The sequence below is a fragment of the Odontesthes bonariensis genome, chromosome 7 (genome assembly GCF_027942865.1).
Source record: "Odontesthes bonariensis isolate fOdoBon6 chromosome 7, fOdoBon6.hap1, whole genome shotgun sequence".
Taxonomy (NCBI): domain Eukaryota; kingdom Metazoa; phylum Chordata; class Actinopteri; order Atheriniformes; family Atherinopsidae; genus Odontesthes; species Odontesthes bonariensis.
In genome coordinates this window covers 18,928,761-18,943,056 of record NC_134512.1, presented here as the reverse complement: position 1 = coordinate 18,943,056, position 14,296 = coordinate 18,928,761, and the positions used below count along the sequence as shown (strand labels likewise).

At 40.0% G+C, this 14,296-nt stretch overlaps 1 protein-coding gene across 5 annotated transcripts in view; it reads left to right on the top strand.

The window, feature by feature from the left end:
• tln2b (talin 2b) overlaps nucleotides 1-9,895 on the top strand; it is an 87,126-nt gene extending 77,231 nt beyond the window's left edge. For 4 of the 5 annotated variants that reach the window (XM_075469880.1, XM_075469875.1, XM_075469878.1 and 1 more), the window contains 9 exons: nucleotides 40-225; nucleotides 695-802; nucleotides 2,161-2,266; nucleotides 3,242-3,366; nucleotides 5,424-5,549; nucleotides 5,643-5,705; nucleotides 5,834-6,016; nucleotides 6,099-6,224; nucleotides 7,671-9,895. In XM_075469880.1, the coding sequence (XP_075325995.1) occupies nucleotides 40-225; nucleotides 695-802; nucleotides 2,161-2,266; nucleotides 3,242-3,366; nucleotides 5,424-5,549; nucleotides 5,643-5,705; nucleotides 5,834-6,016; nucleotides 6,099-6,224; nucleotides 7,671-7,799 (1,152 nt within the window). In that variant the 3' untranslated portion in view covers nucleotides 7,800-9,895. The remainder of the gene's footprint in view (nucleotides 1-39; nucleotides 226-694; nucleotides 803-2,160; nucleotides 2,267-3,241; nucleotides 3,367-5,423; nucleotides 5,550-5,642; nucleotides 5,706-5,833; nucleotides 6,017-6,098; nucleotides 6,225-7,670) is intronic. The other variant, XM_075469879.1, reaches the window with a different exon arrangement.
• The last annotated feature ends 4,401 nt before the right edge of the window (nucleotides 9,896-14,296 follow it).

Sequence of the window (14,296 nt, the reverse complement as noted above, 5' to 3'; positions counted from 1 at the left end):
TAACCAACCACTTGTGTTTATGGCTCATCTTCATGTCAGATGTTCCAGTCTAAGGACATTCCAGACAAGTCCACTTCACCCGAGGTGTTCATCCGCATGACAAAGGGCATCACCGCTGCAACAGCCAAGGCAGTAGCTGCAGGCAACTCTGCTCAGCAGGAGGATGTGATCGCCACCGCCAACCTGAGCCGCAAAGCCATCTCTGATATGCTGACTACCTGCAAGGTGCTAATCCACTCTGCCAAAACAGGCCTCACACAGACAACACCAGGCTGTCAGGGGTAATGTACACCCGGCCTGCTGAGAGCAGATAATATGAAGTTGGATCTGTTTAGTGCCCGCTCCTCTGCAGGTAGGGAATCAGTAACTTTTCAAAGTCATGCAGGGAAGCCTCAGTCAGGATGTCCTGCTCACCTGCAGAGCACTTGTAACAAAACAAAAACAGATCGGTTTTGGGGCCTTTAAGTCAATGCTCTTTTAAACCAAGGAATCACAAAAAGAAATTTCTGGACAGTTTGAGTTGATCAGAGCCAGATTATTTACACATCACTATGTTTTATAATTTAAAGGCTTTATTTGACCTTGCCTAGTACATTTTTACCTTGATGGAGGAACCCGTGTTAAAACATTCCCATGGAATAGTCTTGATGTCCTTTTTTTTTTAAATGTCCTTTTTAACATTGAAACTTTACAGCAAGCAGCACACCACCCTGAAGTAGGCCAAGAATTAAGAAGTAAGGCCCTGCAGTATGGCTCCGAGTGCACGACCGGATATGTCAACCTTCTGGAGCAAGTGCTGCAGGTTGGAATGATGCGATCATGTGCCTCATACATAAATGATGGAAGTGATTTGTGTCCGTTCGCTTGTGGTTCAGCTTTTAGTTATTCTGTGGAGACATATGTGTGTGTGTATATATCTCTTGTTCTGGAAGAATGGATGGGTGATCTTTACGAATCAAAGGTGAAGTTAATCAGGTCTGATGTACAAAATGAATCCCTCTTATGCTTGACAATACTTCTGTGGCTTTCTGCATTCAACTTGGCACTGCATTAGCTGCAGCGCGCCCTCCCATCGATAACTGAAAGGGGGCCTGATGGCAGACCAATGTTCTTTAGCATCATCTGCAGAATTTTTTAAATTTGCTTGTCCACAGTCTGACAGTGTGAAATACCATTTATTCCTATATAGTAACAAACAAATACTGAGTAATATAGAGTTAATGTCTTACGCTACAGTGTACTGCCATGAAAAAAATGGAATTGATTCTTGTGCAATTTGTTAAATAAATTTCCAGTTTTATCAGTCCATTTTGTGTAATTTAAACAGTGGATTGTGGGTACCTTCCCAGTGGTCGAGTACAGTAACAGAGAAACCAAACACAAAAAATCAATTTGCAACTCAGACATTTTGGAGGGGTGTTAAAAATTACTGCTAAGTTACTGCTAGCTACAGCAAGTCAATTATTAATATCCCTGCAGTAACGTGTGATATCACAACGTTTGAAACACATGGGAACGTGTATAATGCTCTTCCAGTCTTGTATCCTCTTTGCTTTCTGATTAATCTTTTAAACTGACACTGCTTTTGGGTCGTTGGAGGCTCATAAAACCCTGCCAGTTCATGTCATTGGTTTCTTTATTGAGTTTCGTGATGTACTGGAGTACATTACATTTGAAAGTCTTCAAAATACCCCCCCCGGTAATTAACAATTACCGGATTGCTGTATTTTTACAACTGTAAAGGAATAAGAAATAGCCCCTTTTTCACACAACTCTTAAAAAACTTTTTCTTTTCTAACTCTAACCTGTATTTATAAAGATCTTCTGCAGTGTTTTTTGCTCTGGTAAAAAGTAGCTCTTTATAATATAGTTCTTTAATGCTATGATTTTGTCATTATTGTATGATATGATTATATTAATATTACACAGGATCAAAATTTGGTTGAAGAAGGGGAATTTTCAATGCAAATTTAAATTTTAGTATATTGATTTTAGTGGTGCCATGAATTTTGTGTAAATTGTCACAAGGCCTTTTTGAGGGAAATCCATGACATGTCCTTGTATAAAAGACTCTTTTATTTGTTGTATATGTGTGTGCATGTTTTTTTTGTGTGTGTGCATGTTTGTACATATGACCACGTTGTGCTCTTGTGTTTTCAGGTGCTGCAGAGACCCTTACCAGAGCAGAAGCAGCAGCTGGCTCTGCACTCGAAGCATGTAGCAGCGTGCGTGACAGAGCTCGTCCAGACAGCTGAGGCCATGAAAGGCGAGGCCACACACACACACACAGGCAAAAGTTAGACTTGACAATTTTTAGGTCCAGTGGTGTAAAACTGGTGGAGGTGAAATTGCGCAATACATTGAGCTTGAAACGGGGAGATTCCCAGCAGGAGACAACCCAATTTGATCAAATAAAAAAATAAAAAAGACATGACTGGATTGGGCAGATGTTGGAGATTATTCAGAGGAGCCCTAATCCTCTTGTGCATGAATAACATTATAGCACTAGTGAGTCAAGCCACTAAACCTGTGTGCATTACTAATAAAGATGGGTCATGAAAATCCCTTTGGAATATTGAAATTGCATTAAATGTGATTGCTGTGCAAAGTGTTCCGAATGTAGGATGGTTAGAACACAAACACACTACAGTGTTTTCTCTAGATGCTGCAGTACTGCATCTGACAGGGGTAATAGATTGTGTTTGGATGAGAATTAGATTTCATTGTATAGCCTGAGACGCAGCAGGGCTATCCACTTCACCTCTCTAATGTCCCATGTGCTCTCTCTTTCTCTCTCCTCTCCTCTTTCTCTGCTGCCTCAGATGGAGGTAAGTGGGATATGGTCTGTTTTGTTCCCCCAGATCCCCTTTCATCAGAGTCAGATGGGGGTGGAGCGCATTTCCCCTGTGATCAACATAATCTATAAAAACATCATCCCATCTGCTTGACCAAGCTGTCCCCAAACAGCTTTGTTTTATGGACATTTAAAAACCTATAAAAATGACAAGTATTCATGTCATCTAACTTAAGTTAGTCTCACTTGACTTAAAGCATCACACTGCAAACAATTATCTGTGATGTATTATCTGTACCATCTGTCGGAAGTCATGTAGGAAAAGAGTTGTTCTTTGCGGTAAAATCGGAACCTTGTTACATTAGATAAAATGTTATCACTTGCGTATTTTTACTGCTGTTTATTGTGCGACTCATCTGGCAATCAATATCTGCTGTTGATCTCCAGGATCAGAGTGTGTAGACCCTGAAGACCCCACCGTCATTGCCGAGACCGAGCTGCTCGGAGCGGCAGCATCCATTGAAGCTGCTGCCAAGAAACTGGAGCAGCTCAAGCCCAGGGCCAAGCCCAAGGTAAAAAGTGCCTCACTCAACCCTTCCCGCCCACGTAAACCCACACACAGCTCTCTGCCATTAATCAGCCGGGAGTCGATGTGGGGCGTAGGTAGAAAAAGGTGACTCTGACTTTGAAGCGGAGTCATCTTTTTCAGTAACTGAGCTGCTGATGTGATATCATGAAAGGAGAGAATGTTTCTCTGCTACATTCAGTGTGTTGACTCAGAAAGCAGGTCCAGTGAGCTGACTTACAAAACTTTCTTCAAAGATAGTCCTGGACATTATTTTGAGTTGCACTGCCAGGACATGCAATTACACAGCTGGGTCGTCAAGCTTATGTTGGACTGAGCTCAAATGTACGATGAACTGTTATGACCCTTTGTGAACAAGAGGCTCTCTTACTTAGTCAGCTTATTTCCTTTGTTTTATTGAGGTGCTCCTCATTTATAAACTGAGCTGAGAGATTTACTGTGTCTCCATACACTTTAATACATAATGCACATAAATAAGATGGGTGATAGATGTGTGTGGCACAGCTTTTGGACAGTAAAAGTACTTTTGTGTTACTCTCTTTGCACTAAAGGGGTTGTCTTTGTGGTGTGCACTGCATGAGTGTGTTGTTTGTTTTTCTATCTCTGGAGACTGGATAGTTGTGGTCTTGTGTCTCAAACCCTTTTCCCCCCTTTTCTGTATTTTTTTTTCTGTAAACGTGACTATCATTTCAATCCTTTGTCTGGGTGATATGAAAGTGCATATATTCAGGCTGCCCCAATTTTAATAAAGACCACGTAAAGCTCTGTCTCATACTATAATTCCCCAACCACAGATAGCATTTAGGAGGACTTTTGTGTTTATGAAAGGGGATTAGTGGGCCAAAGGCTTTTCGTCTTTTAGATGTCAATGGCTCCCCCTAGTGTTCAAACAGGGGGCAAGCCTTACAGTTTAAAGGGATAGACAACGCTGTTTTTCACTTACTGATCGTGCATAATATCCCCAATATTTACTATCTAGAAATTATTCTGTAATGCTATGTTTGATATGTTGAGGACAGAATGAAATCCTAAAACAAGTGCCTGACCAAGTTCCTCAATTAACATTTTAGTTTTAATCTAATGGTCCTTGTATTGAATAACTGCAGAGCACTACATATTATTTGTCAAAGTTATGATAAAGTGCTGGTGTTAGTTTATTTTTGCAGAGACACACAAGCAGAAGATAAATCTAAGAGAGAAGCATATACTGTCATTTTAATGGCACAAGCCCACAGATTTAAACAGGTGTTTAGGTTTTATTTATTTTTTCTACACCAGCCCGGATTGTTCTCCTTTCTTTGTTACTTCCTCTTCTCTGTGCTCCTTCATCCCTACCACCCTATGAGGGGGAAAGGCTCTCCTGCTCCCAGCATGCTTCCTTGCCCCCCAACCCCCCAAGCCATTGTAGACCTGGAAGCCTTCTCTGCAGGGCTCTGTCTGATATGTTTGATATATTAGGTTGTTATTCAGTCCAACTATATATCAAACATATTCCTACAGTGTCCCGCCCTGTCTCCAGCCACGTGTGCCTTATGTGTTTATGGAAGTCTGTGGTCAATCACATGCTGTTGACCGCTGTTGCAGAAATGGCCCTTTGTTAAATGTCCCTGAACTGTTGCTCCCTGATTCTCATACCACTCTTTAGTTCATTTGTGGGAAATTAACTATTTTATCCACAAGCTGCTCTGCCGTCACTTAAAATTGATCATTTTCAGTATTGCTTTACGTGACAGATAAAACTGAACCTTACTGGTGATTCTGTATCATCGGGACTATGATAATTATAGCATTATTTTTGAGGACAGTGAGCTCCTGTCCTCCATGATTTTTTAGGAAGGTTTGTGTCACATTCTGCAGTCAAAAAGTAGTACTCCATGAGTATTTTATAAGCTGATTAAAAGTAATCTGCTCACTGAACAAATATATATTTTAGTATTTCCCCTAAGTCTGCTGCTTGCATTGCAGATTAAGGTTTGTAGTGGGTTTTTTTTGTTTTTTTTTCTGTCGTTCTAAGACTAAGCTAATATTTGGTTTTCCCTCCAGCAGGCAGATGAGACGCTGGATTTTGAGGAGCAGATCTTAGAAGCAGCAAAGTCCATCGCTGCAGCAACTAGTGCTCTTGTAAAATCTGCATCTGCTGCTCAAAGAGAGCTGGTGGCACAAGGCAAGGTAAGTCTGCGCATACTCAGCTATTTAGACATGTACATACACTATTAATAATGCAACACAATGTTTATATTTTCTACCCATAATCTACCTAAGGTGGGATCCAATCTTGCCAATGCGGTAGATGATGGTCAGTGGTCACAAGGTCTTATATCAGCTGTAAGTTGTTGTTGTTTTTCTTTTAATTACCTTATTAACTTGTCATCCTAAATGCAAATACAAATTTATAAAAATATATATTAAAAATAGCAAATCCAGTCTAAGAGCATGTGTGAATTTGACTGTAGGCACGTATGGTAGCGGCAGCCACCAGTAAGCTTTGTGAGGCAGCTAATGCCTCAGTGCAGGGCCACGCCAGTGAGGAGAAGCTCATCTCTTCAGCCAAGCAGGTTGCAGCCTCCACAGCTCAGCTGCTGGTGGCCTGCAAGGTGAAGGCAGACCATGATTCTGAAGCCATGAGGAGACTACAGGTAACGCTGAAACACAGCTTTAATCCTTCCACTGAAACATATGGATCCTGTGCATGCTAATTTTGGGGATATCTTTCTCAAGGCTGCTGGCAACGCTGTGAAGCGAGCCTCAGACAACCTCGTCAAGGCAGCTCAGAAAGCAGCGTTTGACAAGAACGAGGATGACAGTGTCGTGGTAAAGACTAAATTTGTCGGAGGCATAGCTCAGGTGAGACAAAATTTTGGAAAAATCTTTGACTGAAATCCCTTACTGTGTGTTTTGCCCCTTTCATTGACTGCTACTGAGTGTTTTCGTGTCTCACTGATACATCGAAATGCCACAGTTGTTTCTCTGAAATTGTGATGAGCTCCTGCAGTTGAACAGCCCATCAGATCAATTTCAAAGCTGTTTACCAGGTTTGTTAGACACCCTCAGCTGCAAAATATCACATTGCTTGACGATTGTTCCGCGGCTTTCTGTCAAAGCAGAGAAATTGCTTCCTTTTCATCTTTGAAAAAAGGAAAAGGGAAAAAATTCTCACAGATGAGTGTTTTCTTTTTCCTTTTAATCCTGACTGGGCTTCTATCTCAGTGGTGCAACCCAGCTGGGATTCAGCTTGTCACTTTCAATCTAACCAGTGACACTGTTACATTGTGGGGAGCCTGGGACTCCACTTCAGACTGTGTTTGACATTTTAACATACTTGGATAAAGAATTTTTCAAAGAAATATTTTTTTCTCCTATGTCAATCTGTACTTCGTAATGTTTAAGTTTTTTTTTAAGTATCCCTATACTGACCACTTTTCCACCAGCTAATAATTGCCTAAATGACAATATAAGAATTTTCGTTATTTCTCTTTCTCTGTTCGGATGATAGGGATCTCACAATACAGTAAGAAGGTATTGAAAGTAACCTTGCTATTAAAGTATTACATATCAATATATTGTTAATAATATTTGAGATCATTTTGTGTTTTTTGTCTCAAAAGACATTGTGTTGATGTTAGATTCTCCTTCTTTCCACATACATCAAAACAATTATCTTTTCATTTTATTACACAGTAAGCTATAATTTTTTAAAGCAAAATTCAGTTTTGAGTGTGTTCTCAAGAGAGTTTCACCTGCAGACTGAAGTAAATCACCTATTTCACCTTACCAATCCACCAACATCTGTCAGAAAATAAAGCAGTCCAGTATCTGAATATCATATCAAGATGTTATGTGAAAGTTTTTTCAGAAATTTTTTTTTAAAGCAAGTGCTGTTACATTGCTCTCTTTAAATGGAGCTTGCAGGCTACACTGCCTAATGAACTAGTTTGTCTTAAGTTGGAACTTTGCTGTTTAAACACGTTGATTCTGTTCTGAACTACCATGTTTAAACACCAAAGCCAACCAGTAAGTCCCATGTTTTGTAGGTAAAAATATGATCTCGATAAACAGCTCACTCCTAAGCTTGTAGTTTTGGTATTGAACATTGCGATGACTTTGCGGAAATAAAATTCATCTTGACATCCTCTGACCAGGAGAAGGCTGAGGAGAAAGATCTGAGGTGCTACAGTTGGACGTGGTTCCACCGGTTACTTAAACCTAACAAGCTGTGCGCATGTAAGCTAAGAGACTTGATTTGGTATTGTGGAGGTGGCAGTTTCTGTTAGTTGCGCTCTGTCTCCTCAGATCATTGCGGCCCAGGAGGAGATGCTGAGGAAGGAGCGGGAGCTGGAGGAAGCTCGGAAGAAGCTGGCTCAGATCCGACAGCAGCAATACAAGTTCCTGCCCAGCGAGCTGAGGGAGGACGAGGGCTGATAGAGTGAGCCGACAGGATGTGCGCTGGTGTGCAGATGGGACCCTCTTGTCAGGTAGAGATGTTGCCATGTGGGAGAAGTGGGAGAAGTGCTATCGGCTGCGTTACTCCCACATAACCAATGACTATACAGCACTTGAAACAGGCCTGTTTGTTGAGAAAAACAAGTGCCTGTGCTCTTTAGTGTATTTGTGTGAGTGTAAGTGGGTGTGTGGTGTATGTATGTATTTGTAAGTGGATGGCATTGACATTCAGACCTTGACATGAAGAAGGCTATTATGAGCAAACCAAGACAGCTGGATTCATTTCCATGGTAGATTTATCTTTGCTTTGTGAGTGTTAGTGCATCATGAGCATTACTGACTGTTACAATCATGAATCAAAGATGTTACAAATGCAGAAATCCTCTATAACCACTGAATGTTCTGTACCTGTTGGGAGTTTTAAAGCAAATAGGAATGAACAGATGATAGTTCTGCAACTAAGGGTTCATAGCTTGTATGTTAACTGTAAAAAATCCTCAGAGGATGAGTTAAAAAAAATGGCGATGCCTCATTTCACCACTGACTTGCATGCACCATAATCTCCACACATATCAATGAAGCTACTAACCAATAGAGTAGTGTAGAATGGAAAGGCACTTGTATTGAACTGAAAATGTGAACCTGGAGTTTGCAGTTAAACCTACAAAATTTGAAAAGTCATGGATTCTGATTAAATAAGTTGTTTAGCTTGATGCCAAACACAGAGGGGGTTCTGACTGGAGTAAAGGAAATAACATCGTTGGCTGACACTCACTATAAAGATGTTTATTATCAGTTATTTTTACACATTCTTATAAAGCAGAGGGGTGTAATGTGTGCTATTCAGAGAATTCTTGTCTAAATGTGACCAAAAATATCCTGCTGCTTGTATGTTATGTCATTTAAAGTAACCCCCACCAGTTCCTCCCACAGAATACACAGAGCTGTGTACGGTCATGTTCTGTATGTTTACATTATCTATCATGTTGGTTTTTTTTTCTCTTGACTTGATGGATAAATTCCTCCACCATTTACACTGGCCAAAATGCCCACTGTGCTGTACGCAAACACGCTCGTATACAGATGTTCTCCGAGAGTCACTGCCCTGTCTATGTAAAATCATTTCACTTTAGACTTTATGTCTATGGCAATATGTTACACTGAATAGTCAAGCAAGATTATAATGAGATTCTGCACTGTTATTGGTTAAAAAAATGAGTTGAGTGTAATGATACTGAGCTCAAATGAAATGAGCATACATTATGCTCTGTATTTGCTCACATTTTTGCACTGAAGATGACAAATTGAAGCTTCCATTACAGTATATGAAAAGTTCCCAGAACAAAAAAGAAGGAAATAGCTTCATGCTCTGATTGAGGAAACTCGTTCAATTTTTTTTTTTCCCTTGACTGTATTGTAGTATACGATATTTTAAAATTTCAGCAACTCATCTTCTCAATCTGTCCATGCCAGTGTCTGGTCTGCATTGTGTACTAGTGCCTTACTTGAGTCTGCCCTGCGAGCAGCTGAATATCAGGCTGGGTGGGAGCCTGAGCCTTGTCCTCTCTGGATCTGAACATTATGCCAGTTTAATCGGGGTCTTAATAACAAGTCCTTTGCCATACAGTATAATGCCTTGGCTGGTGGCCTACCTGCCGACAATGTTATAATGCTGATATAAAAGGGCATCTGTGGATACTTTAGGTTTTAGAGACTAACACTAGACTGCATTCGATGAGCATGTGGCAATTTGTGTCTGAAGTCCAGAAATTGTTTAAATTCGTTATGCCAAGTCCCTATTAAATGTTGAACTGAGTAACTTCTTTGTTTCGTTGTCCAACCAATATGAAAAAAAGTTTTTTTTGTGTAAATGTAAGAATTCCCTTAGGATATAGTGTCTGACCAATTTGTCCAAGTATTAACGGAAATAGAATAAGAGTTACATGCTCTGTTATTAATAGATGTTGTGCTTTCTTTAACAGACTGCTATAGTTTTGATTTGATGCTGTATGTAAAATATTTATCTGGTCACAAAGGTATTTTTTGTATTCACCAAAAATAAAGAGTTTCAAACAAGCAGTAATATTGAGATTATTTTGTCCTTTTTTATGACCATAAGGTGATTAAATTTGTCCATCTTTCGAATTACCTGCAGTGTTGACTACTACCACTTGACTCATTCATACTCAATAAACCCTGTGTTGTAACATTCACTCAGCTAACTTATAGGCAGTAAAGGCATTCGAAGTATTTTTTTGCCACTTAAAGTAACAATTTTTGAAAGTTTTGAACCACATAAAGTGCCAAAAGACACTTTTACTATGTTACTGAACAAAAATCGTTCTGCATTCTTGCCAGTAGAGGTCAGCATTGTCATTTATAGCTCAGTCAGAGGGTCAGTGGACCTTTGGAAGAATGTTTCAGAGGAAGGATTGGCAAAAGTTGCCAGACCAAATATGGACATTGTAGAAGCACTTTTTTTTCCTCTTGCTTTGCAGACCAGACCTTGAAATATGCAAAGAACCCCATTTTTATGTTATGGCCATGAATGAGAGTTCCCATTATTTTGGTTCTCAGGGGTTACTTTAAACAGCTAAATCAGTTGAGAAGTAACCCCGTGTCTATAACTTCTTAGTCTAAAAGGGGGTCAAACAGGGCTGAACTTTTCCTTACTTACTACAACACTTATTTTTACCAAATATTCTCGATGTGCCAGCAGCATATTGTGACTGATTGAAAAAGGGATGGTAAGAGATAGCCAGCACAAATACCCTGTCGTTCTAATGAACACCATATTTGGTTGTTTGAGTGTTCTGGTCTCGTGCAAGGCCAGGCTACACAGTGGGAGGGGAAACTGAAGCCATGTGTGTTAAGAGCGAGTGCCCATTTACTCCTAACCCTTTTTCTCCTCTGTCTCCTCCTTCAGTCTTGGCCAGAGACCAACAGGATGTTTGTCTATTTAACTTTGGCATTTGAATGGAGTAATGAAAATCTCTGAAGATTTAGGAGATAATGCAGAACCATGGTCTCAGTCTAGATCTTAATTTATTGTCCAACTTTATAATTTTATAGTAATTAGAGAAACGCCCTGTGGCTTTTGAACAAAAGACGCTGAATCGACAGCATTATTTAAAAAGGTTTTAATTTTCAGTAGAAAGTCAAACAAACGATAATAAGGATCATCTGTATTCTCAAACCACCCCTCTGTTCACCTCATCAGCCTTCAGTCTAGTTCTTAAACCCTGTGGCATTTAAAAAACATCGTACATACAGTGTACATTTCTTGCCAAAATATAAGAAATGTACATTTCAAAATTATATGAAAATAATGACAACATGTAATATAATTGAAAAAAAACCATGTTATCCATCTTTATCCATCATATAGTCAAGGTAGAGATCAGAGCAGGACCCAAACGCAAAAAAGACATGCTGAAAGCAAGCAAGTGAGGACACAAAACGAACTTTAGTAGGCTACTTGGCAAATAAAAAGTGCAGTCTGGGCAGGGAATCCAATAAAACTACAAGTGACAGATCAAGACAGCCAGGGACAGAGCAGAGAAAATATAAGAGCTGGTTGAGTGATTGCCTTCGACCCAAAGGTTGGTTGTGCAATCCCCTGTGCGTCTATGGCACAGTGAACAAGATCACATCCCAAACTGTCACCAGTATGTTAACAGGTGTGCGACCGTCTCTCTCCGCCCCTTTCCTGTCTCTCTCTCTGCTGTCCTGTCCACTAAAGGCAAAAGAAATGCCTCAAAAAAATAAAAATAATAAAAAAAAAATTAAAAAGTCGCATTTGTTTGCTGTGTCGTCATCGTCAGAACTGAGATGACAGCCCTGCATTTATATGTTTCAGGCTCGAAATCGAGCTTTGCTAACCTGTCGCAAAGTCAAATGATACTGGGTCATCTCTCCACTCTAATCTTTTCAGTTTTCAGTGACAGGTGTGCTACTGTATGCGGGGGGGGGGGGGATATACAGTAGCTAGTTGTTGTAGAAACTTCAGTGTGAATAGGTTTTTGATTTCCCCTGTAGTGCCTTTGACAGCTATGTTAGAAATAAAACCGGGTATGGCTAAACCTATAGACAGATTGAGAGGGTAGAGGGGACAGTGCAAGCACAGAGATGGGGAGGCAGCTTTGCCTCTTTTCTTAATTTACATAAAAGTGATGAGGGAGAAAGTGTGGTTTACAAAAGTGCACATCAGGAGGAGCTTTTGGGTTTTTGGGATGGGTCCATTTCTCTCACTCTCTCACTATTCTGCAGTTGTTGTACACAGACAGTAATTTAACCTTTTTTAAGTTCAGTATTTGGGCAATGACAGGGATGTTTTCCTCTGCTCTTTGTGGCTCATCTCCAGTCACATCGGGTATTATGGATTTTAAAATATCCCCTTGTAATTGTGCCAGTGTAGAAATTTCCATATGGTAAAGCCCAATGAAGGTTTATCAGTTGTTCCCCAAGCAAAGATGTTTCCAAATGGCTCAAGCTGATAAAATAGTGGGAACTATATTGTGTGCGTGTGTGTGTACGTGTGTGTGTGGGTGTATGTGTGTGTGTGTGGGTGTGCGTGTGTGTGTGTGTTGGCTGGTTGTTTGGCTTCACTCAGTTTTAAACGGAAGTCTCAGATGTTCCAGACCCAAAGATGGTATGGTACGTTGAAGGAAGAAGGTACATAACAAACTCATAACAACAAACTTCTCGCCAGATTTTTTTTCTCTCCAGCTTGCGTCCTGTGATTGTTTGTTTCCTTTTGTGTACTTTGGTTGTATTTTAGCATTTTACCACTCAACTCTGTTCAGGCCTTTTTGACTGAGCCAACAGCGTTTGTCTTTATCCAGGCTCCCTTCAGTTGGACACTTTATGTTCCTACGCTTCTGCTGCTGTAAGTGTAGATGCAGTGGAGGAACTTTATCTAAACACACTTGAACTGTGTTCTAAGAAAGGCCTAAGAGAAGACACTCTGTGGGATATAGCAGAGTATTACAGCATGGTTTCACCAAAGTGAGTGTGGTCTTTGTGTTCGAAGATGCCTGTTGTTTAGACATGCTCACATACCGCCCCTCTGCTTGCTGTGAAAAGCAGTGCTCCATAACATAAACCTGGGAGACAGCAGCTGATGGATCTAAGAGAGATTTCTACTTAAGTCTTGAACACATGACTATTTTAGGTCATCAGCAGGGTTCTCCCGACACGTTGGCTGCATAACGTGCGCTCTGTACACATTCTGATTTAATGAGAGTAGTAGATGGAGCATAGCACTCGTGTGCTTTAAGAAGTTAAAATGGTTATCGTTTGTATAATGTTATTCTACAGAGATGATACTCAAGAGAAATAAATTAAATTAATTAAATAAATGAAATAGTGGCTTATTTCATTCATGCAGACATAGTTTGGAGGTATAAAAGATGTCAGATCTATTTAAGATTAGATTATGCCTTTTATAGAAAACGTGGTTTGCGTTCTCTGTGCTCAGGCCAGTCAAATGTTGTAGGAGTGAAATTTTTCAGTGTCAGACAGCAGGAAGTATCTCATATTCTGGCCCTTAACTGGAAGCCACCATTTCCAAAAGATAACAGGTGGGTGGCGGTATTATGGGAAGTAAAATGTGAGTTAGTTGCAGTCACCGTCGTCTGCTGAACGACAGTATTTGCTGTCTATTTTACCCATGACGATACAGCAGCTCCTTTAGTCATCATGTAAAGAAGGCGCAGTATTTCTCAGTCAGCAATGACAGCAGGGCTATATTGGGACTGAGCTGAGACTCAAAACTTAGGTGCTAATTTTGGACCTCTCCAAAAGTAACATAAGGAATATCCATTAAATACAATACCCTGACACCAAACATGTTCCTCCAAAGTCGGGTTCCTCCAGGCTGACTGACTTACAATTTTTTTTATTTTCAGTTTTCTTATGCCTGACATAGTGCTGGAAGGTGGCTGTGGAACAGAGGAACTGACAGTTTTAGACTGTACTGCTGAATGGAACTGATCTACAGGGTCTCCTGGGCTTTAAACTGTATAGAATGAAATTCAACACTCATTCACCCAAGCCCCTCCGTCTTAATAAGGAAACTTTGCTTTACTCTTATTAGATAACAGGCAGAGAAAAAAAGTTCTTGGCTCCATTTCTTCTCTCAGTCCTGCGGCCTCCCCACCCAGCATTAAGGCTGAATAAACACACACTCTACTTACTGGTACAGATTTTTCTCAACACTGACGCCAGATTTCACAAGATGATTTGGTGTGTGAATAACTGCAATGAGCAATCCGTCTGATTGTATCCAAACTACTCAAACTATCATACATACACAGGCTATGGTTACTTCTTCTGCTGTATCGACTAGCTAATCACATGTTTTACGTTTTTTATATATATATATATATATATATATTTTGTATATATGTATATATATATATATATATATATATATAATTCATGTAATCAAAATTACTTTAGAAAAGACTGGCAAT